The sequence below is a fragment of the Ctenopharyngodon idella genome, chromosome 11, assembly GCF_019924925.1.
Source record: "Ctenopharyngodon idella isolate HZGC_01 chromosome 11, HZGC01, whole genome shotgun sequence".
Classification (NCBI taxonomy): domain Eukaryota; kingdom Metazoa; phylum Chordata; class Actinopteri; order Cypriniformes; family Xenocyprididae; genus Ctenopharyngodon; species Ctenopharyngodon idella.
The window spans coordinates 20,576,981-20,602,449 of record NC_067230.1 but is presented as its reverse complement, the minus strand read 5'-3'; the positions used below and the strand labels follow the sequence as shown (position 1 = coordinate 20,602,449).

Genomic DNA, 25,469 nt, shown 5'->3' with positions numbered 1-25,469 from the left:
AAGGTCTTACTGGTGTGAAACGGCATTAGGGTGAGTAATAAATTACATTATTTTCATTTTTGGGTGAACTAACCCTTTAACCCTAAACCTAACCAAAGCTCAAACACATTAGTAGTAAATGTGGAAATTTTCCAGAACGTGTAGTTACACAGTGAATCCATAGTCTTATTTAATGTTATTACATAGTAGTTAAGGCCACTTAATACTGGATTCTGCAACAACTGGGCCTAGAACAATACTGTTGTTTGTACATTGGTATTTATATACTTTTATTAAAACTTAAACCTACAACTGTGTATATCTACTCACAAATGAATCGCCTCAAACGATTCATTGAAAAGAACCAATTCAAAAGAACGATTCGTTTGAGAATCAGACGTCAACGTGCTAATCAAGTCTTTGTAAACATCGTTATTGGAGAGTTAATGCTGTGATGTTTCCATTAGAGGGCATCATCGCCCCTTCACTTCAACTAGGCCTCATGATAGATTAAATCCCACTGTAATACTTGTAATATTTCCCCAGATTTTATTAATTCCTAATATTTTCTACTTCATCTGTAAAACTTTTTAGGTAATTTATTTCTGTAATCTATACTATACTAAAGATATGACCTACAGAGTAAAAATTCAGTAACAGTTCAAACTCTGCATAACATTTACAATGGATAAAATGAACTCACAGACATGTGAGTTTGGTATAACAATGGTTTAATACAAATATAAACATCCTACAACTTTACAATAATTTTCAATAAAAATACAACATGCTAATAAAGTACAAATAAACTAAGTCATGTAATCAAAAATATGACATCCTGGTAGTAATTTTCAAATCAAATTATATTATATTGTTGATTGTGCATAAACGTATATCTCTACCTGATAAAATTGTCTTAATGTACTGCCGTTTTATTTATAAATAAAGAACAATTTGATCAAGAACAGAGCAAAGAAAACATCAGGGTCCTTCATGTGTCCACTCTCATGATGTAATGGCACAAGAGTACACAGTAGTCCAAAGATATCACAGATGTCTCTGCTCATTGATGATTGTCTGTTCTCTGATACAGACACATGTATGAATCACACAGCAGTCTGCGCACCAGCTCACTGCACTGACTCAGATCTGCTGTGGAGATCTCCTCCTCAGACTGGGAAAGGAAGTCTCCAACCTCAGGACAGGACCTGATCACGGGAACGTTGTAGCCATTGTTATCATCACCTAGGGATAAAAATAAGATAGTCAGGGATTAACTAAATTCAAACACCTATGTCAGTGATAAACAGCATTTTATCTGGGTTTATCTGGTCAGTAATGGAGGTTTTGTGAAACCTCAGTGGAGTGATCCTGTGTAAATAACATATAGAGAAATTAGAGCTGCATCCGAAAACTTAGGCAGCTGACATTGTGCCTTGCTGCTTTGTCAGGCAATGACTTGTGTTGAAGGTATGAAGGTACCTCATGAAACTGATTTCGGACAGACTTCTGGGGCAGCATAACGGTTTAATGATGTACAACAAAAGCTTTGGTGATAACTAAGCGAATATTTAATTTCTCACTAGAAATGACATCAAAAGTGGTCTAAAATGTACATTTACATACAAACTGACCACAAAATGCACTTTCAGACACCAAATTTATTTTTTGGCAGTGGGTAGATAGCTAAATAGCGATGGATGTTATTTACACTAAGTGTAAATAGCAACAAAAACTAAAAAAAAAAAAAGTGTAAATAGTTGTTTGATGGTATTTACTGTATACTTGGTGCAAATAGTGGCAGATACTATTTGCACCTCAGTGTATTGTAGTATATTATAAAACAGTATGCAATAATAACAACATATTCAATGATTATATTTATTAAAATCATAAACGGATGCTGTCTCATTGGGGCATTACTTGTCACTATTAGAGAAGAATGATTGACTTCCATAGTATGGAAAAAATACTATGGAAGTCAATAGGGGTCCCCATCAACTGTTTGGTTACCGACATTCTTCAAAATATCTTCTTTTGTGTTCAGCAGACGAAAGAAATTCATACAGGTTTGGAACAACTTGAGGGTGAGTAAATGATGACAGAATTTTAATTTTTGGGTGAACTATCCCTTTCAATTTCATGGAATGGAACGCACTGGATTGTGAAAAATCAAAGGCAGCAAAGGATACATCTATGCTGCCTTCAATAATCGATCAGATTAAGTTATCTCAGTAAACAGGATGTGATATGATCATTGGATTCGGATGTGCCTTGTTGCCTTCCTGCTTCCGAATTCTGCCTGCAGAGCCAGTATTTCTTAGCTTCGGACGCAGCCTACATTTGAATATGTTGGAGATTTAGCATATATGACATACCGCAACGGTCAGCCATGCTGTCAAAGAAGATCCAGGACCGTGGGTCAGGCCCATATTTGACAAAAGACACATAATGGCTGGTGTTTATACAGAGAACTGCAAAGAGTTGCATCTGGTGCCTCTGTACTGATGCATCTTCTGGAAGATGAACTGTAAGTTTGTGAGGAGTGTGTTCCTGTCGGGAGGGATGAGTGTGAACCTGTAGAAAGAGCAAAAACATTGGGTTTGTTAGTGGGAGAAGGCATGTGGAGGAAAAAAGCATGTAAAATCCATTATATCACAGAAGTTACATAAGTAAGATTTTAGCATTAGATTCACTACCTGCGTGTTGCAGATAGAGCAATACTGCTTAATTTTGCCTGGCTGGAGCTTATGGTCCATCAGGCACTGGTCACACTCATATTCAGCTACATGACCACACAGAAAACATTCCCGAGGAGCTGCCAGAGAAAACAGGAGAGGCATAAGAGATATTCTGTCTGCAACAGTCCAATATCTGCTTCCACAAAACAAATGTTATCAGGAGGAGATTTCATTTGGAAGTATGTTTGTTAAACTCACAACAATGCAAGACATCTGTGATGTCCAGCTCTGTTGAGGGAATGATTTTAGGAAACATCTTGAACTTCTTTCCAAACCGTGGCATCTGAACTATAAGGCAAGATGGAATCTAAAATAAAAAAAAGGTTTGATTAATAATGCATACTTCTGTTTACAATATATCTCTACTAGGTATGCAAACTGTAATATAATAAAAATCTAATTTACAGTAAGCTCTAAGAAATGAACAAACCTCTTCAAACTTCAAATCACTTGATACTAAAGACATCTCAAGCAGCTGTTGAACTGAAGGCACGGCTCCCACCTGATTCTTCTCTACAATGATCTGATGCGTATAGGCATCCTGTGACAACTCTCCACGTGCCCTAAAAACAACACACAGGTGTTAAAATATACAGTTTAAGCTTGTTTACTGCCGTTAAAAAGAGATCTGTGAGAATGAGGTCAGTGAATTTTGTTTTTGTTTTTGAAAGTCTCTTAATCTCACCATTTATTTGATAAAAAATACATTAAAAGGCAATATTGTGATATGTTATAATTTTTAAATTATAATTTTTTCTTTTTTAAATATATTTTAAAATGTAATTTATTTCTGTGATGGCAAAGCTGAATTTTCAGCATAATTTCTAACACTGTAATTATCATCAGCTTGCATCAAGACCCATCAGCCTGCGCCATCTAGAGTTTCATGACAGAACTGTATATTATTAAGTGAAATAAAAATACTTTTTAACCCCTGTGTGCAAAACATGTTCATTCAAGGGTTGTGTAAAATGCAGTAAAATGTCAAAACAGAGTAATGTTTCTCGAATAAACAAATCTGGAGTGACGGACTAGCAGTGCAAATGAAACAAACCTGATTTTGAGCAAAGGCTCTATGTGTAAAACATCCTTTAGTAGTAAGGTGATGAACTCCTCTGGATCTGAAGGAAATGGCAGTAAAAATATTTTAGTGATCAGTGTAATGTTCTCTCTTTAAGCCATAGATGAAAAACATGCAGCTCAACATCAAAAAAAGTAAATGGCCGCTATGTGACAAGTAATACCTTTCTCCTCTGTAGCAAAAGATTTGCAGCCCAGCTGTTTACGAAACTTCATCACATTCTCTGCTGGAACAAAGCCCGATCTGTCGAGAGAGGCAGAGGTCATATGAAATGAACTGTGAGTACCCTGATGACTATAAACACACATGCCCATTTGAAGAGTGTTTACTCAAGCTCTACAAATATGGCTGTGCATTAGCTTTGTTATGTCACTTTCTTATGTACTATTACAAATACAAATTACAAATCAAGGGATTTAGAGATTTACCTGCGTAAACAGTTCACAATGTCACGTCTTAAAATGTGTGAAATGCCTTCCTCACTGTCTGCTGATCTGTTAAACATTCTGTTGAAACCTATGGATGACGTGAAGAGACTGTAAAAGCAGAGAAAAAAAGAAAAATGCATCAGTACATGCGAACAAAAAAGAATGAAACGTGAAATAACAAACATAACATGCATTTCTTGAGATGCTTACCTAAAGAGAGTGGCATCTAGATAGCAGGAGTTGAAGTGACCTTGGATTCCCCTCATTCTGCCCACCAGATGAGACAAAACATCTCGCTCAGCAACAGGGGGAACATCTTCATTCAAATCTTCCAGGAGTACTGAAAGTAAAAAAAAAAAAATTCTTTAACACTCAGATTGTTTTTAGAAGTGGAATAATATAGCAGACTGAATGGCCTCACCTGAAGGAGGTTCAAGTGGTTTCTTATTCTCATTTTCATTTGGAATGAACAGAAATCTACTGTCCGGTTTGCAGTTAGTCAATGGCACAAACAAGGCTTTGTTTCGTTCACAGGTGAAATACTGTTTTGTACCAAGCGTCCCATCCGAACAAGTCGTCACCTCAGTGTCCTGAAAGGATTTAAGAGATTTTTTTTGCATGCACAAAACAACATAATCACCACATGCTCTGTATTGAGAGAAAAAAATATACATGCTCACCAGCTCAAGTCCTGCCCAGTAATGTTTCTTTCCATCTGGAACTCCAATCCATCTGATCACCCCATACACAGTCAGTCCATTCAAAGATATGACCTCTGCCATGGACCCCACCTCCAAAGAATAATGGGACATGGCCTGAATGGAGTTGGCCACATCCTTGTTGGATAAGGTACTTCCTTTTTTTGCATTGCGTGAGTTGAGAGCTGGCATGGAATATATGCGTGACACTGCTTTCCTGTTCAAACCTTAAAATGGGAAAACATGTAAATCATATTACTGCAGATATCATCACCTGACATTCCTCAAGTCATATGAATGACCCAATTAAATCTTGGTATAAAAAGCATGATAGATGCTATGAATTGTTCAAGCTTTGAGTCTTTCCAGTTTAAGATAACAATCTCTTCCGCAGTCTAGTCATGAGATCTCTCTTTTAATCTACAACAGCACACTGATACAAAATCCCACAGACTTTCAATATGTTTTTAAGGGCTAAAAAGATGAGTAACTGACCCAAATCAATGCTGACTCTCAGCGGCTGGCTGGTGTTTAAATGTGACGGAGCCACCTGGACAATGTCAGCTGCGCTGAAGAAGGGAAGAGGGACAGTCTTCTTTGACAAAATATCCTGCTCAGTGTCCTGTGAAGAAATTCAACCGCATGTCAACAGATCAAGTGGATTCTTTACACCATTCACATGACTATTTTCTTTGCATTTCAAGTATTTTGTCTATGCGATCAAGAGGTCGACACTTACGTCACAGTTGAAAAGTGCGTGTTCAGATTATGTAAAAGTACACAGTCACATAATGTTGATTCAGATTCTGATAAGGGATTTTCGCATTTAAGTAAACTACACACAAACATTTCCTCTATATGCAAAATTTTGTTTAAAAAAAAATGTATGTAATATATATCTGAACAATATTAGTGTCAAATAATATTATTATTAATATTATTTTATATATAAATAATAATTTATATATATATATACTAATTAATCATTACTGTCATTTCAAATTAACGACTTGAGTTAAACAGTTTAATTCAATATTTTAGCACATGAATTAATGGAGGACAAAACGGCAGCAAAAGGTGCCTTTCCTCACCACCAAGTCCAGCTCAAATCCCAGCATTTGCAAGACTCCTGGTTTGTCCTTCTTGCCTATTTGAATCAGATTTTTGACCAGGCATGGTTGAAAGTCCTTCTTGCGTTTGACCACAACAAGATCATCCTGAGCAAGGTCACAGATTGCACTGAAGAGCTGAACGTTGCTCAGGAGTTCCAGTCGTCTGCTGGCAGGAGAAACGAACAAAAGTAGCTGAGCTTGATGGCGTGAGAGTGGGTATGTGTCCTCTTTCTTCACCGTGCCACTGCTCCTAGCACTGCCGCTTCCTCCATAAACCATTCCTATGAGATCACCTGCTGCTGTCTCCGCATCCGCGCGCCCGACTGCCCCGCGAGATAAGCCCTTCTTACTTCTCCTCACTACAATAAAGTAGCGCTCCTGTCGTTCCTTGTCCAGTTCCATGTTAAATGATGAGTGTTTGCTTCAGCAGTCGCCTTATTAAGACAGAGAGGAGTCGGTTATCTACAGTGGTGATGTCATGGACATTTCTTTGATGACATGTGACACTAAAGATGTCCATCTGTGCAAACAAGGAAATCAGTAATACAAAAAGTGTAATACCAATTGATTTGTGTGCAGTGGTTTATTTATATAGCCTAGTAAATGTATTGATTTTTAGACATTTGCATTGATCTATAAGATTATTGAGAGATTTTTATTTTTTATTTTTTTAGAATGACCAATACAGATTATATTTTGTATTTAAGTGTTCCATTAAACCTATATAGTAAACCGATTATTAATTAATGCTTTATTTCTGGTTTTGTCAGTGCATAATCATAAATAATAATAATAAAAAAACATAATATGCATTTTTAAAACAATAACAACAATATCAGTGCCATGTAGTATTTAGCATATATGCAATTTTTTATTTTTTTTTTGCAATGTAAAGATTGCAGATTTCTTTCTTTATTTAACTGCTATGTAGGGCTGGGTATCGAATTCGATACTTTTTCGGTACTGACCGAATTGCCTCGATACTATCGAGTATCGAAAAGTGTCTTGTCATTCGGTACCAAATAGAGTACCTCAGGGATGACGTGTTTTTGTAGGCAAAACTCGGAAGCGAGTTAACATTTTAGGACTACCGGTTCCATCGCCCCGAAGTCAATGGGTTTTTTGAATGGGTTTTTGCTAAATCGCCTGAAATAAGGTCTGTGGTTAACAAAAGCCTCTAAATATTTTCACGTTTTGATCTATGACATAAAACACACCAGTTATAACCCGCTTGTGATTTTTTAAACCTTAAAAACGGCGGTTGCTAACAAATTGCTAAAATGGACTACTTCCTTTGGCGGGGACTTTAGACGTCATCATGACAAACAGGACATTTGGACAGCATTTAACATGAAAAAGTGGATAAGTATTCATACACAGCGCAGATCATAATCAGCGAGCATGTTTTTAAATAAAGTTGTTTTTTAAATAAAGTTTGAGGAAGCTTGGTGGTGGTGACGTTGATCCGCGACCATGGTGTGCTGTAGTCCGTTTATAGGCCTACTGTTAGCTTTTTATATCTGACGACTTTATTTAGGCTTCAAAATGTATAAATGTTGTGTTAACTTGTAAAGATTATCATGATAGACGAAACGTGTAAGTGTCATGACCCTTTGTTAAACACAGAGCTTATTTTTTGCGATTATCCAAAAGTCTATGGGAAAAATGCATAGGCTTTCGATTGAGGGAACCCGTGCGCCGCTAACTTCCGGGTTGGCCTACAAAAACCCGTCAACCCTGAGGTACTCTAATTCCAAACGGAGCCGGGGAGAGGGGGCGGAGAAATGCTGTCGCTGTCTCGTTGAGGAACGTAATAACGTTGCGCTATATTGTTATTTATATCTAAATGTATAAAACTATGCGCGCGAGAGAGCGAGTGAATCAACGGTTTCACTTTGAGTTTACCTCCGAAAAGGACGGGTGAGAGTACCGACTGTTTATGCGAGCAACCGGTTCACTACAGTCCCTCCAGATACTGTGAACAGCAAAACAGAAGTGCTGCACTGCCTGCACAAACAGCGGGACGCGCAATGTTTTTTTAGACTAGTTATGGACAGGTACGACACAAAGCAGCGTTCGTTCCTCAAGTCTATGGAAACACGTGACCGATTCATGACGGGCTCTAGTTCGCCTGCACAAGCACGGGCTCTTCCACACCCTCAGAGCGGACATTTTCAAACGGTTGTCTCCTGAAAAAGCAAAGTGATAAATCATTAATGTGTTGGTTTTAATAAAGACACGGAACTCTCATTTCACGGCAAGACGCAACGAGCATGTCACTCTTTACTTTCGTTTTCAACTGAACGTATTTCTCTTCACGGAAAACCAATCAAGGAAAACGTGTGCCTAGAGCACCTCCTAGTGGTCATTATATAAAACGAAAAGGAAAACCCTACATGAGATATTGCTTTATAACTTAACAGCTTTAACTAAAAATATACTCGAGCTTAACTAACAGAAATGATATAATTATATATTATATATCCAACAATGATATAAGTAAACAGTGACAAAATATAAGTTTGAAGGGAGTAAAGCCTGTGTTTTGGAGCTCTTTATTTTGAACTCTCAAAGTGCACCAGATTAATGAATTTATCATTAATTAATATATATATTGTTAATAATAATAATTTTTTTGAAGAAGAAGAACAGTTGCTGTGTGATTTAAAGATCTGCAGTGGGCCTCACATAAACTGTTCATTTTGCATTGAATTTGAACTTTATTAAAACTATTTGCACTGATTTATTGTGTTACATTTTGTTAATTTGTGCTTTTTTATTCCTTTGTGCAGTGGAGTCTTTGAGTCTGTAAAAAAGTCAACAAACTTAAAATATAAAACCAAAGTTTTTTGAGGTAATGTAATCTTGTTAAAACAGATTTTATAAAATTGGTATCGAAAAAGGTATCGTTCAGGAATCGGTATAGGTATCGAGAATTTTTGAACGATACCCAGCCCTAGTTGATCATTTAGAAATTAATAGATGTTAAAATAATCTATACAAACAATATATAAAAAATTAAGTTACTTTACCTGAGAACATGGTTGTTTTCTTGTTTAATGGACAGTAGTGCATTGGCCTTGTTGATGCTTCTGATAAAGACCCACTTATTGGTAGACTCGATTTTAAAGAACCGATAAATGAGTGAAATACATGTAATACATCTCCATGAGAAGATATAGAAACATAAAGGAAAACAAACTGTGACAAATGTCACTCACAAAAGATTGCATTATCTAATGGGACCAAGTGTACTTTTGGGATCTGCCCAGAACATCTTTGACACCTATAAAAATGCTAAGTAGGCAAGCCAGTTCACTTAAGTTAAAGACAATTGAGAAGAAAATACATTTTGAGCACCTATTCAAAAGTCTGCACTGTCTTTATGCGCATGCTTTTGTATTCATGTACTCTGGTTGAAAGCTCCAGATCTTGAATTGAACACTTGATGAACTTGTTTTGTAACTTGTCAAAAACTTTGTACAAGTCATTATAAAGGGTAAGAATTCAATGACTACAGTTCAGTTCAGTATGCAAGGAGATATGAGATAGACGTGAATGCAACATCTATACTTCTGTATCCACAAAAGGAACAATGAATGTCTTAATTTAACTGAAAATATAAGAAAGCATGTAGAAATGTAGAAAAAAATCAGACTTCTATATAAATAGGTTTATTAAATATATTTCTTTTTAAGTATAACAATCCATGTTCATGATGAAATATATTTTAAACTGCCCAAAAAAGAGACTAAATAATTAAAATTAAAGAGAAACATACTGCTTCAGATGTTTTTTTAAAGTCTCTACTACTGTCTCTACTACTCTACTAAAGAAATAAACTAAGGCAACTGTTGTTGAAACTATTCAACATTCCATCTGTTCAAATTGCTGAAAAATATAATGTTTTGCTTCCTCGTAGTTCCTCCAGCTGAGAACTATAACATAAGTTAATCTGAAAAATCTTGCATAATATTTCTTAAAATATTCCTTTTTTGGCACTTCATTACCCTGAATTAAAATGATCTCAAGCAAATCTAATTTCCTACAATTTGTTGCAAAAAAGGGAACTAATTAAAAGGTTGCATGACAGCAGCCATATCACCCTGTAGCCCAAGACTAGTCGCCCACTGAAGCTAAGCAGGGTTGAGCCTGGTTAGTACCTGGATGGGAGACCTTCTGGGAAAACTAGGTTGCTGCTGGAAGAGGTGTTAGTGAGGCCAGCAGGGGGTGCTCACCCTGTGGTCTGTGTGCGTCCTAATGCCCCAGTATAGTGACGGGGACACTATACTGTAACAAGCACCGTCCTTCGGGTGAGACGTTAAACCGTGGTCCTGACTCTCTGTGGTCATTAAAAAAATCCATTGGCACTTCTCATAAAGAGTAGGGGTGTAACCCCAGTGTCCTGTCCAAATTCTCTCCATTGGTGCTTACCAATCATGGCCTCCTAATAATCCCCATCCATTGAATTGGCTCTATCACTCTCCTCTCCACATATGTAACGGAGGCCAGCTAGTAGTTGCTGTGCGAGTAAACCTCACTACTGCAGCCTTTAGCCTCCTCGTTAGAGCGTCCGACTCCCACGCCGGAGACCAGGGTTCGAGGCCCGCGCAGAGCAGGGCGAGTAGCACCTGGGTAGAGGGGTTACATTGGTGCCGTGACCCGGATGGGAGTGAGGTTTAGGGGGTGAGTGTAACGGAGGCCAGCTAGTAGTCGCTGGGGGTTGCAGCCTTTAGCTTCCTCGTTAGAGCGTCCGACTCCCGCGCAGAGCAGGGCGAGTAGGACCTGGGTGAGGGATTACATATAGCTGGTGTTTGGTGAGCGCACTGGCGCCATTGTACCTGGTACCTGCCGTCGCATCATCCAAGTGGATGCTGCACACTGGTGGTGGTTGAGGAGAGACCCCATATACGATCGTAAAGCGCTTTGGGTATACAGTAGCATATATGAAAGCGCTATATAAATGCCTCATTCATTCATTCGTTTTAATTTCCAATTTACCTCTTTTTTCTGATATTTGTATGAAATGATCTTAACCCATTCTGCCCTATCAGGAAGAGCATTATAATATGACATAAATATGATATCTATTTAAAACAATGCATGCAAATTACAATTCTGCAAACCCCACAAATTTTCCATGAACAAATGGATTATTGATTTTATAAATCTTCAGACACGTTTCAGCCTCCTTATATGTAGAAACATGAACCCTTTTGAACTCTGAGTTAACGTGAGACATCTTAAGTCATGCATTGCATCACCTGCTTTATGCGCTCTGATCACTTTCTGACAGATAAAACATTCACCCGAGAAAAAAAAAAAATCCCTCAAATAACTACAGACGCCACATGGCATAGTTGAAATAAGTTGACATTTATCGTGAAGCCCATCAGATCAGGCGATGTTTGAGTATGAAGGTGTGTTAATGCAAGAAGGCGCTCACTAGATTTGCCTGATAGCATGTCCTTATAACAGATTTTTATGTAACTGGTAAAGATAACCTTTATATACTTTCCCTACTTATTAAGACTTGCACATTATTAGTACAAGATAAACATTATGAAACATTTAGCAACATGTGATTCTGTATTGTTGACACAACAATGATTTTGCGCATAGATGGAAACAAATGTCCTTTAAGTGGGTAGTGGATACTGTACAAACACCATCTTGGTCTGCTACACGTTTGATCATGTCTTGGATGTACTCAAATGACCCGTTCACATGACAGAACCTGCATTCTGTTAAATTTGTGATGTTTATGCTGCAGGGCTATGCCAAGAAACAAAGAAACAAACCAGAATAACTAATGAACTGCAAACTTTATACTCTATTCTGATTGAAAAACAAGTGAGGAAAACAACTTAAATATTTCACATCCAGTAAACCATTTAGCACATTAACACACGTTGCTAGTTCCGCAATATATTCATCGTGTGGAAAACATGAAAAAGATTAACAAACAGTCAAAGTATCTTGCAGCCCTAAAATAATGTAAATTTATATTATTTCTAAGAGCATAAATCATATGAAAACGTCCAGTACAAATAGCTGAGAATATATGACACTTGCTAAATTAATACAGTCAAGAACTAAATGTCAACATATTATAATTTTGAACTAAAACTTCTGAAGCTCATAACAGTGTAAATAGGATTCATTGTAGAGTGAGGAAAGAATAGGATCTTTTACTTTGATTGAAATGACACTATAATACACACATTGGATGCCTCATATTTTTGACACTCTTCCACACTATGAAAGGTAGAAAGGTAGAGTAGGACTACTTCTATGATTAGACCACACTAAGGCGCCCCTTAGTGGTTTTTATAGTGTACTGCATGACAATGACATACAAACTTAGAACATACAGTATATTTATTATGAATAAGTTGGAAAGTAAGTATCTGTCTTCATGAGGTAAACTGATCTAGATAACTGTGCACCCGATTGCTTTATTGTCTTCACCACAATAAAGTGATTTCACTACAAGTTAAATAATGTTACAATGAAAGAACACGTAAGAATTCAAAAGTCCTTCATTTAATTTTATTGCTGCATGACAGTCTAGTACACTAGAACATAAAAAAGATTTTCTAATAATTTTTGGAGGCATAATTTTTAGCTGCCACTGAGTTTATTATACCCTACATTGTAAATAACAATAAAAATGGTTCAAACATTTTCATATCAAGCTTTTATTTTGAACCAAGGTACTTGCATGTGCTTGTTGACTCTCTCTGCATCTTAGTGACTAAAATTGCGTCGGCCAGGCTGGTGGAGGATCACGCGCTGTTTGCGAGAGTAATGTTGAGGAACTCGTTGACGTATGTGGTTCTGACGCTGAATGCATTTGCGGCCGAGATTGTGGCGGTTGGCCCGAGCCTGAGCCCGCTGTATCCGGCCCACCTGTGTGACTTTGACCAGAGCCCCAGACTGAGAGACCAACCGCTGAGATACTCGACCACTGCCTCGAGCAACAGGGACTTCTGGTTCTACGGTGCTTTAAAAAGAAACAAAACACCATTTTAAGTCAATCCAATACTGACAGTGAACGTCAATGTTTACAAAACCTCACAGCAGAAGCACAGAGACACTGACTGCAATCTCTGAGCAGATGTATTGGTTTTACCTTGCATCACTGGCCGAGCTGGCAGCACATTTCTCAGTGCTTGACAGGGTTCTTATTAACTTGAACTGCACCTCACTGGGTTCAGAGGATGTCTCTCCATCTACAGAAAAGAATAATGAGGAGGAAAAAAAAAACACCTCAATGTTATTTAGAGCCCCAAACTCTGCAGAGGAATGCAGTTTGCTGCAGATATTTATATCCTCCTGACTACCAGAAAAAAAAAGTTTTGTGAATTTAGCATTTTTTGCATGTCATTACATTGTTATAAATAGCATAAAACAAAATAGAACATAAAACAAAATAACATAGAACAAAATAGCATAAAAAGCATAAAAATTATATTTTATTCATATGTTATGCGAAGTCCTCTGTAGAGTTTTTAAAAAATAAAATAAGACATACATAGACATGAAAAGGCAAAAACAATGGGATTTATTTATTTTTTTTAAATCGCCAATGAATTTTTAGGTTTCAGGATTTTTTTATACAAAACTTTGTATGAAGATGATTCTCTCTATACCATTTTGCTTTATGCAATATGTGTGTAAAATGGCCATAAATGTGTTTCCCCATTATATACAATGTACACTACCAGTCAAAAGTTTGGAAACATTACTATTTTTAATGTTTTTGAATGAAGTCTCTTATGCTCATTAAGGCTGCATTTATTTCATAATAAATACAGAAAAAACAATAATATTGTGAAATATTATTACAATTTAAAATTATGGTTTTCTATTTTAATATACTTTAAAATATAATTTATTTCTGTGATCAAAGCTGAATTTTCAGCATCAATATAAATCTTTACTATCACTTTTTATCAATTTAACACATCCGTGCTGAATAAAAGTATTCATTTCTTTCCAAAAAAAAAGAAAGAAAAAAAATTACTGACCCCAAACTTTTGAACGGTAGTGTATATTGCTACAAAAGATTTCTATTTTAAATAAATGCTGATATTTTTTTTTACTTTTTATTCATCAAAGAATCCTGAAAAAGTATCACAGGTTATAAAATAATATTAAGCAGCACAACTGTTTCCAACATTGATAATAAATCAGCATATTACAATGATTTCTGAAGGATCATGTGACACTGAAGACTGGAGTAATGATGCTGAAAATTCAGCTTTGATCACAGAAATAAATTATATTTTAAAGTATATTGAAATAGAAAACCATAATTTTAAATTGTAATAATATTTCACAATATTATTGTTTTTTCTGTATTTATTATGAAATAAATGCAGCCTTAATGAGCATAAGAGACTTCGTTCAAAAACATTAAAAATAGTAATGTTTCCAAACTTTTGACTGGTAGATACACTATATCTAATTTGCATATATGTTCTTGGGGCAATATGTAATAAAAAAAGAAGTGTAATAACTGGAGTATATATATATTTAATGTCTTTCCCTATTCACTTGTTGTGTCTCCCAAAATACGTAATAAACATGCTTTAAGTCCTGGTGTCCTCTACAGTGGACATGTATGAAATCAATGTCCTGTTTCGTAACAGAAAGTCTGAAAGTTACAGGGAATAGTCATGGTAAAACTTCCAACATTTTTTATCTCTGAAAATCCCTGAATGTGCTCTTTACAGGACATCCAGACTTTAAACTGGGTCTAAAATATAATGTCCTCTACAAAAGATAAAACTCCACAGCTGGGTGTCAGGAGAGGACTTGTGTATCAAATAGAGTAGGCTTTATAGGGTTAATAGGCACAATCACACAGACAACTGTTATTTGTGCTAAATAAGTTAGAGATGTTTTGAAGAATGTCTTGTCCATACAATGGAAGTTGATGGAGTCCAAAACAACACACTAATGACATAGATTTTTGCATATCTCTTTGCGAATGCAAATTACTTCATGTTAATGCATGTTATTTTAGATAAATGTTCTCTAGGATGTTTCTTTATATAAATATGAGACATTTAGGTCTCTGTACTCACCAGCTGCATTGACCAGAAGCCAGCCCTCTTCATCCACTTCCGGAGACCCTGGTTTTGGTACAGTTGGTTCCTGAGTTGTTTCACTCGCGCTTCCAAAGAGCAGGTTTGTGAGCCGTTGAAACATGGTTATAAATTACGTGTGATTGTACGAGTCTCACTGGCAGAACTCAGATCTCAGCAGAATGACCTTTGGTAAAGAAAAAAGGCAACTATAAATGTAAACACTGTGATATAGTCTCTGTTTTGAATTATATCCTCTAATCAAGGCTTGGTTAGGAACCACACCTGACAGGATCAGGCTATGAGCTATTTTAAACTCATAACTCATATTGAGGTCAGGCTTTATTCTGAAATCAGAGCATCTTTTTTTCAGGCCTGGCATAAAGTAGAGATGAAATAAAAAAGAAAAAGAAATAAGCACTTCTTAACACAATGGCTTTCCCCATCCATGCATACTTATAAATTCAAAACATTCAGTAAACACTGTGGTTTTACTCATCAGTTTAGTTATCAACAAAGACATTTTCTAAATGTGACTGCTATTTAAGACCCATTTCTGGGGATTTTTGTTCATATGGCCACAAAGATGGATGAACTGAATTTTGTGAGTGCATTGTTGGACCCCAGCTCCATTGTTGGTGTCCATCTGTCGTTCTCCAGCTGGGGGGTGTGCCATTAAAACAATACCTACATTTTCTCAGAAAGCACGGCATCTGCATCATGTGGAAATGGTTTAATTTCAATGTTTGTTTTTTAACGCAGGGTTCATTTGGCAGCATTTATCAAATAACTGTATGTAGATGTTTTTTATGGTGATTGTTTTGCTCTCTTTCGCTAGTGATGTAAAGGAAAACACGGGGAAATAATTTATCATTTTGTGCAATGGGCTACAAATGCACACTAACTAAAAATATGCTGTAGAAGAAATATAAATACTGTAAACATCACGAATCAATAAACAGCGTTATATGGCTAGATTATGATTATGGTACGAGCATGTATGCATACATACAAATTTGTATACATACAAACAAAATTTGCGAATATACAGATTTTCTCACATAGCTAAAATCGAGGCGTAACGTTAAGTAAAACATACCTGCTTCTTTATAGAGCAACCGATATTCCGACGTCTAATTCGTTAAAAATAAATCTTTGGTAGTTTAATCCGAGGTAGAGGTGCAGAATATATGCTCTTTTGTTTTGTTTATTTTTGCTTTTATTCCACGCAAATTATAGCACCGCAGTATAGATCCCAACGAACAGCTGATAATAAAAACAAAAAAAGCCCAGCGAGGTAGCTCCGCCTACTGCTGAGGGCTAGTCCAATCAGATTCGTACACAAACCAAGAGGCGGAGCCAGAATTTAACGGGGCGTTTTATCCGTTTTTCATCTATAGCTGACCTGGGAACAGCTTTTAACGTTAAACTATAAAACTCATGCGTCGACTGGAAGTAAAACTGATTTCAGTTCAGCTGTGGAGGAGAGGAGTTGGACATGTTGAGGGGCGTATCAATCAACAAAATTTGAAAACTGCAGAATGTGCCGCAGCATCAACGGACAGTGGGAATTAATGAAGGAGACATTTTAAAGCGATTGTTCAACCAGCGAAATTAACCAATATGGCTGGCTTTCTTCTGTTGAACACTAAAAAGGGAATACTAGGCAGACAGTCTCAGTCACTATTCACTTACACTGTATGGAAAAATATGTATTAAGAGTCAATAGTGACAATGGTGTAACATTTTACAACATCTTTCCGCATTATTTAATAAATGCGCCTTTAATTACTGTAAATGGTACACATTTCCACCACTAATTTTGATAATCACTCATAACTTTTTTTTTTTTTTTTTTACAGTACTGTTATCTACGGAGCCGCTAAAGGGACGTGGTGGTGGAAAAAAATTGGGATGGGAGGAAAAATTTTTTTTTTTCAAATCTTTTGCGTTCCCTCGCAAAGATATTATCGTTCCCTTGCTGTGAGCTCGGACAAACGGGACATTAAAGAGCTTCCTCTTTAATGTCCCGCTGGCTGGCAGTAGTGTTTCAGTCAGCTCCATATGTTAATAATGCACACAAATAATGCAGAGTTTGAACTTGTTGGACTCAAATATAAAGAAATGCAGTCAGTGCTTATGTCAAGCAGTTCAGTAAAGTTGGCAATATATTCACAGATTTGAGCTTCCCGGATCAATAACTCGTGAGCTAAACGTTGTTAAAACACAAATGCAGCTATTTCCAATCATAGTAACCTAGACAACGAGCTACAACAACCCTAATTTTCCTCAAATGTGCTTTATAATATATAAATTGGTCTCTATGAGCAGGCGGTGGAGAGACAAGTCTGAAGGGACCGTCTGAAAAGTGCAAAACCCAAAACCCTTTTGCTCATTTTATATTATGAAAAATACTCAATAACTTCACTGTAACACACTGTACTGTCACCAAATTCAGTTCATACATCACTGCTCTACTGCTGGTTATAGGTACTACAACACTTAGTTTGGCAAGTAGCACATAATGGCCTTCTTTACACAAATGATGTTGGTACACAGATTACATACAACAGCTTTTGCATGATAATTGCTTACTGAATTTGATGGCATTACAATTTATTTAATAGTTTTACTAATAACAGTGAAGTTATAGAGTCCGAGAACGTGACGTACGCAACGCAATGCATTCTGGGACTTTACGTCACCGACAGTACAGTACAGACTGGGAAATAGTGGAGGTAGATGTTAAAATTTATATTATACAGTTAAAAACATATTAGAATGGTGAACGCTGGCTGTGTTATGAACTATCTGCATATACTGACCAGCGTGGAAAACGGATGTGAAATGGAGCGCCATTTTGTCCCATTTTCGGGACATTCTAAAATGCCTAACATGGCTTAATGTAAGTAAACATCATACTAATAAACCATACGATGTACAGAAAAGCAGTTGAGCCCAGAATTTGAACGCAAGAGTTTAATTTCACGTTAAACGTTTTCCTCCCATATATGTACAGCAAAGCAGTGCGTCTTATTACACATTACGTTTTCATCCGTATAAAACCGTTATAAAGAAAACTCTTAACGTCCTTAAGCGTTTTCTTTATGGGAGGAAAATGCTTATGTGTAATTAAATGTGTTGCGTTAATATTCTGGGCTCATCTGCTTTTCTGTACATAGTATGCTTTATTAGTTTGGTGTTTACTAAGTTTTGTTTGTTAATAACACTATCTTTGTAAATTAAGCCACGTTAAGCTTTTTCACGTTATGCGTTAGAATGTCCCTAATTTTCTGCCTTCCAGCTTAGAAACAACACAATGGTGAAAGTGAAACTCAATGAAAATAAATGACCAAAATGTGGCTGTCAATTGTATTTATTACAGATTCATAATTTCTGATCCGCTTGAATATGTAAGTGCTCACGCCATGAATAATGTACGAAAACACGTTTAGAAATGTTATTTGAGATATAGCTCATTGAAAAAAAAAAAAGCAGCACACCTTTGATTCATTGTTCAGCTTCTCTCAGTAAGAAATCATGTATTTGTTCCATTTAAGTCCAGTAAAACTTACTTGGTGTAGCGACTCTACAATATAATTCATTTCAGAGCTGCATTACAGAGGGTCATGCTGTTATGTTATCCCTTAATGCTTTAACATTAAGAAATCAGGGCGATTTGATGATATGCTGGCTGAGATCAGTCTATGTTGTGTTTATTATTTTATCTGGCAGATATATCGGTGCCACTTAGTTATTAAAAACTGCAATAGAGGAATCACTCCTGTGTGTGGTACGATAGAAGGCGGCAGTGTGATTTCTATGCGTGTGTATGTCGTCTCCTGGCCACACGACTGAGCGATCGAATGAACACAACATATTCAAATATTAGCCCATTTATTACAAGCAAGTGCAAGCAGCTCTTTAAAAAAATTATCGTAAATACAGTCGTTTTTTCATCTGGTGATTTTTATTTGTTGTCGTTGTACGCTCCTGAGTGTGACCTAAAACATGGCGGCGACTACCCAGAATGCAACGCGCAGTGACATAGTTTGCCAAGCATATTGAGTATTTTTCACAATATAAAATGTGCAAAAGGTGTTTTGGGTTTTGCACTTTTCAGACGGTCCCTTCAGACTTGTCTCTCCACCGCCTGCTCATAGAGACCAATTTATATATTATAAAGCACATTTGAGGAAGATTGGGTTGTTGTAGCTCGTTGTCTAGGTTACTATGATTAGAAATAGCTGCATTTGTGTTTTAACAACGTTTAGCTCACGAGTTATTGATCCGGGAAGCTCGAATCTGTGAATATATTGCCAACTTTACTGAACTGCTTGACATAAGCACTGACTGCATTTCTTTATATTTGAGTCTAACAAGTTCAAACTCTGCATTATTTGTGTGCATTATTAACATATGGAGCTGACTGAAACACTACTGCCAGCCAACGGGATATTAAAGAGGAAGTGTTTGTCCGAGCTCACAGCAAGGGAACGATAATATCTTTGCGAGGGAACGCAAAAGATGTGAAATTTTTTTTTCCCTCCCATCCCAATTTTTTCCACCACCACGTCCCTATCAGGGGCTCCGTAGTTATTAGGGTTATGGCCTCTAATTAACATTACGACTTTTCTATGAATAGTAGAAAGAAATTGAACACTTTTTAAATAAAAAAATATATATGAACACAATTAAAATTATTATTGAATATAATTAAAACAACGCAAATAACTATATTTTATTACCACAAGGTGGAGCCATAATCAAAGTTGTACTTTCACACACCAAATTAACTCCAGGCTCGTCCTGACATCTGTTGAAAAGTGCATTGTGCACTTGTCAGCTTATCAATATTAGGTAATAAAACATCTCCAGAACACATACATTTTAGTGTATGATATATAATGGTCTTGACGATAAAATAAAACGTGACGACAGCTTGTGAATATTTAATTCTTAAAAGCTGCATCTGTACAAACTAGGTCTGGCATAAATGTGTTTGACTACAGATTTATGTTGCACACGCTAATTCTATTATCTTTCAATGTGCATACTTTGGAAATGGCAAACAGTTCCTTCACAAAAGCTTACATTTAAATTAATTATCTGGCTTTTTACACACACTGGCTTGGAGCCGCGAAGTAAACAATGCATTTAGAATGGCTAATTTACATGATCTTGATAGGCACGAATTAAACAATTCACTTATGTGTATTACCTGTGAAGTGCGCTTTGGAACATTCACACCTAGGCAGCAGTCAAGTGCTGGGTAATTAAATGAAACACTGACGACAGCGATGGCTGTAGGCTGTTCTTTTGGGCGGGTCCAAATGGACGTATACCCACTTAGTCTGACAGACTATTTTAAATAAGTACAGACTCACTAATTGTAGTCCAGTTCAGTGTTAACGTTACAAGAAGAACAGCGGATTGGCGAGGACGCTATATATTAAGGATTATCTGAAGCGGAGCGGTTCGAATTTTACGCCTGAAAATAATTGGACTGGATTCTTAAAACTTAAGAGTTCGAAATGCCTCGGTCTTTCCTGGTAAAAAAGTATTTCACCAGCAAGAGGCCAAACTACAGCGAGCTGGAATGCCAGAACGGTGAGTTTTGTTTGCTCCCTTTTTTAAAATTCGAAACGTAAAATGTTTTTAAAATGTAAAACTGAAACCTAAATGAGTTATTCTTTGAGTAACTGGTGATTGTATTTGTGTCATCGGACATATTAATGTAACGTTTGAATACAAAAACGGGATTTCGATCATTTTTCCCTTGTGGAATTTCAGTCTACACACAGCGCCCTTCTTCCCTGTATCTGGTTGCATATGAGATGCACATGTGTTTTTTAAGTTTCTACTTCTGTTGCAACTGAGTGTCCTGTGCTAAAATACCAAGTCCAAAAAGCCACATGTCTAAATATCATTAGGTACTTTATTTTCTCTTCCTCTCTCACCCATCAGATACTTTGCCAGACAGATACCCACTAGCAGAACTTCCAGCAGTCAGCAATGACTTCCCAGTGACTTGCTTGACCACTGGACTGGTTTGGGATGTCAGCTTGGTACCTTCTCTGCACGATCCCACATCCCCATCCACCCTTTCCACTAGCCAGGGCCCACTGGACCTCAGCTCCCCGTCCAGCATCAGCTGCAGCAGCAGTGGGGAAGAAGATGAAGGACGTACGTCAGACCCACCGAGCCCAGATTCCTCAGACACCTACCACCCCCAACAGACCAGCAGGCCGAGACGCAACAACAAGAACAGGCCAGGACAGAGAGAGGACAAGAGCGAGGCCACCGTCCCGGTCACTCGACCGGCCTTCTTCTGCAAGCACTGTCCCAAAGAATACAACAGTCTCGGTGCCCTAAAGATGCACATCCGCTCACACACACTACCATGCGTCTGTCCCACCTGTGGAAAGGCCTTCTCTCGACCCTGGCTGTTAAGAGGACACATTCGCACACATACAGGTAAATCCGTTACAAAATGTTTACTCACCTAAAATGTAGGGTATGTCTCTCACCAAATATGGGCTCATTTCACATTGTGTTTATAAAAGATCAAATCACATTTTAATTTTGTGTAGCGTATACATCTTTTTAAATATATGTAAGTATCTTATATTTTTTTTCTTTTGGAAGTCCCTAAAATCTTTTTTTCTCATTAATGCAACACTGTTGGTTTAGTGATTCACTCAAGTCACGTGAGTTTGTCCTCAATAGAATTGCTTTCCATTGATCACTCATTGTGTTGACATGTTTTTAACAAAGAAACAATAGGACAGTCTTATCAATCACTAGTGTGAGAGCAGAGATAAGCAAAGTTAAGTTGATCAAGAATGCCAGGGAGCACTTGTTATCATCCTTGCTGAGTAGCCACTTATTTTGTGTGCTTGTGGTTGATTCAATCAGTTTACCATGTGACTGTTAGCTATTTTGACAAAGCTATGTACTTTTAGAACAGACATTTATGATTACAAGTGCATATTTTGCAGTAGTTTTTAATTGCTTTTTTTCCCCCTCAGGTGAGCGTCCGTTCTCCTGCACACACTGTAACCGTGCCTTCGCAGACCGTTCTAACCTGCGCGCGCACCTGCAGACCCACGCAGATGTGAAGAAATACCAGTGCAGCACCTGTTCTCGCACCTTCAGCCGCATGTCCTTGCTGCAGAAACACAGCGCAGCCGGCTGCTGTCCCTCCACGGCCTGAGAACAACCGGGAGACATCTACTTTAGGACTCGGTGCTTTGTGAGATAATAATGACCGTGTGCTTCTTCTCCCAACACCCGCGCAGAGATGCAATATGCAACGGGAGACGTGACGACGTGACATTTAAGCGGACTTCTCACACAAAACATGGTCGATACATTTCCAAAATGCCACATCAGACTTTTTTGCCTAACCAAAATACTTCAAATGAAGGAATTATGAATGTTAAAAGTATAATAGCTGTTCAGCTAGGAGTCCAGGGACAGCTGCTGTCAGGTTGGGGGTGGGCTCACTATGGTAGGGTATGTCTCTCAGCATGGCACACACACATATACCCACACATGCAAACATATGCACACAGACAGACAGCTGTTGTGTGGTGCGGAGGCAGTGTGCTAACAGGTGCCCTGGCCCTGACCGTCACATCTCTGATAACAGGTGGCGTCTGCCAATTTCTCTAGAAACAATTTGAGAGAGTCGTAATGGACCACAGTTGACTGTGTTGTTGTTTTAGTTGGTTTTAGTGGGTTGTAACCTGCATGCGCAAGGTTCATCGCTTGTTTTTACTGATGTTTTTTCTTTTCAACACACATATTGTTTTTGTTTTTTTTTAACTCTCCGTCTCCTTTATCACTTCTTTTGTTGTACAGGGACTGAGTTTTACAATGCACTCCAGTTTACCAAAGAGTATTGAAGTCCTGTCATTATGTATTATTAAAACTAGTGATTGGACGTTTAAACCAAAGCCATGCTACTTTTTGTAATTTAAAATGTTTTTCTTTTTTATACCTCAATGTTTTTTTCAAGTGATCTTCTGTATTTTTATCTGATGTGAAAAAAGGACAGTATCAGTAAATAGCCACCAATGTTTTTCATTTTTCATATTCTGTCCACTATGCGTGGACATATCAACCTTAATATGTCACATTTTACTGACACCAAAATTCATGCATGATTTTTTTTTTTTTTCCAGTGCAATTTTTTTTAGCATACTTTTTTTTTTTTTTTTTTTTAAATACATTTCATGTCTCTGTATTTGTCCAAATCATTTCCATCCAATAAAATAATTTAAGTTTATACAAAGACTGATTCATGCTCACTTGTTTTAGATTCGCTACAGTTACAAAGTGTCAAAAAGACTCGTACTGGTAATCTGACGGCTCATGCTATTTGAAGCTGTTGAAATACATTATCGGGAAGAGCGGTGCTTCATTTCCCATGAATAGGAGTGACTCACTGGTTTGTAACGGTGATGTTTGCTGGGTGGCAGGTGAACGCACTATGACAGCACAGGGACAACTGCATGCACCTGCCCCACACACCTGTCCTACTGCACGCACGCTCACTCGCTCGCTCTCTGCAAACAAAACGGTTTATCCAGGACGGACTCCTGGACTGCTTATGCATACGGATGCGTGTTGATCTTTATATGTTTGCACGGTCAGTGCAGCAGAGCCATTTTTATATACAAGACATAAAGATGTCATTGTGGCCTGATGGCGTTTTAGTTATCTGAGCGCTCTGTGTTCGTTCAAACTGTTATTTTGCCTCTGGAGGTATTGCTGCGAGGCAAACTGATGGAATGTCTTACATAAATATTTTCATGTTGGGAGCTTTGCTTACGAGCGTTGGAAGAGTTGCATGTGTATACTGCATTGATGTAAGGCGCTCCTATCTGTTGACCTCAAAACCTGGCATGTGTAAATGTAATGACTAAATAATCATACTGAGCTATGATCAGATCTCTGCTATGGAAGCCTGTTTCATCCTTGGAATTAAAAAAAAATAATACGACTTTATATCTTACAATGTGACTATGTATCTCACAATATCTTTATTTCTCAATTCTGACTTTGAATCTCATAATGTTTTTGTATCACGATTGCGACTTTAAAATTCTTACAATTGCAACTTTATATCTCAGAACTGTAACTTTTATATCTCTTGTGACTTCATATCTCACAGCTGCGACTTTGTTTCTCATAACTGTGACATTTAATCTTACAATGTGATTTTACATCTCGCAGTTAAGACTTTATATCTTGCAATGGGACTTTTTCCCCTGGTTTCACAGACAAGGCATCCTAGGTGTATGTGACTTTCTTCTTTCTGATGAACACAATCAGAGTTATATCAATAAATATTCTGATGCATCCAAGCTTTATAATGGCAGTGAACGGATCAACGAGTTTGAAGCTGAAGAAAGTGCATCCATCCATCATAGATACTCCACACGGCTCCAGGGGGTTTAATAAAGGCCTTCTGAAGTGAAGCGATGTGTTTGTATAAGAAAAATATGATGTTTATGATGGATGGATGCACTTTCTTCAGCTTCAAACTCGTTGATCCCGTTCACTGCCATTATAAAGCTCGGATGCATCAGGATATTTATTAATATAACTCCGGTTGTGTTCATCAGAAAGAAGAAAGTCACATACACCTAGGATGGCTTGAGGGTGAGTAAATCTTGGGGTAATCCTTTAATACCTCACAGTGTAACTTAATATCTCACAGTTTGTGAATTTGTATCTCATAATTCTGACTTTGAATCTCACAACAACGCGACTTCATATCTCACAATTGGTAATTTCTCGTAATTGTGACTGAATCTCACAGTGTGATTTTGCATCTCACAATCGCAACTTACTTTATATCTCACGTGACTTCATATCTTAACTGCAACTTTGTTTTTCATAATTGTGGCTGAATCTCACAATGTGATTTTGTATATCGCAATTGCTACTGTCACATGACTTTGTATCTCACAAATGTGTTTTTGTTTCTCGTAATTGTAGCTTTATATCTCTCAGTGTCACTTTATATCTCATAATTAGCTTTTTTCTCATAATTATCATAATTATCTCATATTGTGCATAGTTTATTTCTTAGTTTTAACTTTATCTCACAATTACCATTTTCATTTTCTACTCTGAGGTGGAAACAGGCTTGCATTTTCTGTTGTCCATACAGTTGTAAAAATTAGGATGTAAAAAACTAAAATGGATTCTCCAACAGCACTGTAAGTGCTGTAAGGTCCTAGTAGAAACAGATCTACATTAATCAGACTGTTGAATCCAGACAGTGAGTCAGCTGCTGTCAGGAGCAAGAGTGAAGTTCTC

At 37.2% G+C, this 25,469-nt stretch overlaps 3 protein-coding genes across 5 annotated transcripts in view; 1 reads left to right on the top strand and 2 right to left on the bottom strand.

Moving 5' to 3' along the window:
• Positions 1-693: 693 nt before the first annotated feature.
• Positions 694-7,149, bottom strand: cyldb (cylindromatosis (turban tumor syndrome), b). Its single transcript, XM_051911995.1, has 13 exons — positions 6,019-7,149; positions 5,423-5,549; positions 4,910-5,154; positions 4,651-4,819; positions 4,440-4,569; positions 4,230-4,337; positions 3,965-4,044; positions 3,775-3,841; positions 3,151-3,283; positions 2,919-3,027; positions 2,679-2,797; positions 2,358-2,556; positions 694-1,224 (listed from the first exon to the last, which is right to left on the bottom strand). The coding sequence occupies exons 1-13, from the start codon at positions 6,439-6,441 to the stop codon at positions 1,043-1,045; spliced, it is 2,091 nt and encodes a 696-aa protein (XP_051767955.1). The 5' UTR covers positions 6,442-7,149; the 3' UTR covers positions 694-1,042.
• A 4,696-nt stretch (positions 7,150-11,845) lies between these two features.
• The window catches only part of tp53inp2 (tumor protein p53 inducible nuclear protein 2), a 40,836-nt gene continuing 27,212 nt past the window's right edge, over positions 11,846-25,469 (bottom strand). The window contains exons 1-4 of one of the 3 annotated variants that reach the window (XM_051911796.1): positions 20,356-20,473; positions 15,135-15,321; positions 13,175-13,274; positions 11,846-13,045 (exon numbers count right to left, since the gene is read on the bottom strand). In XM_051911796.1, the coding sequence (XP_051767756.1) occupies positions 12,790-13,045; positions 13,175-13,274; positions 15,135-15,258 (480 nt within the window). In that variant the 5' untranslated portion in view covers positions 15,259-15,321; positions 20,356-20,473 and the 3' untranslated portion in view covers positions 11,846-12,789. Of the gene's footprint in view, positions 13,046-13,174; positions 13,275-15,134; positions 15,322-16,233; positions 17,003-20,355; positions 20,474-25,469 lie in introns of those variants that run through there. The other 2 variants (XM_051911794.1, XM_051911795.1) reach the window with 2 other exon arrangements.
• Positions 20,519-23,439, top strand: snai1a (snail family zinc finger 1a). Its single transcript, XM_051911789.1, has 3 exons — positions 20,519-20,744; positions 21,102-21,611; positions 22,166-23,439. Exons 1-3 carry the CDS (start codon positions 20,669-20,671, stop codon positions 22,348-22,350), a joined length of 771 nt encoding a protein of 256 aa, XP_051767749.1. The 5' UTR covers positions 20,519-20,668; the 3' UTR covers positions 22,351-23,439.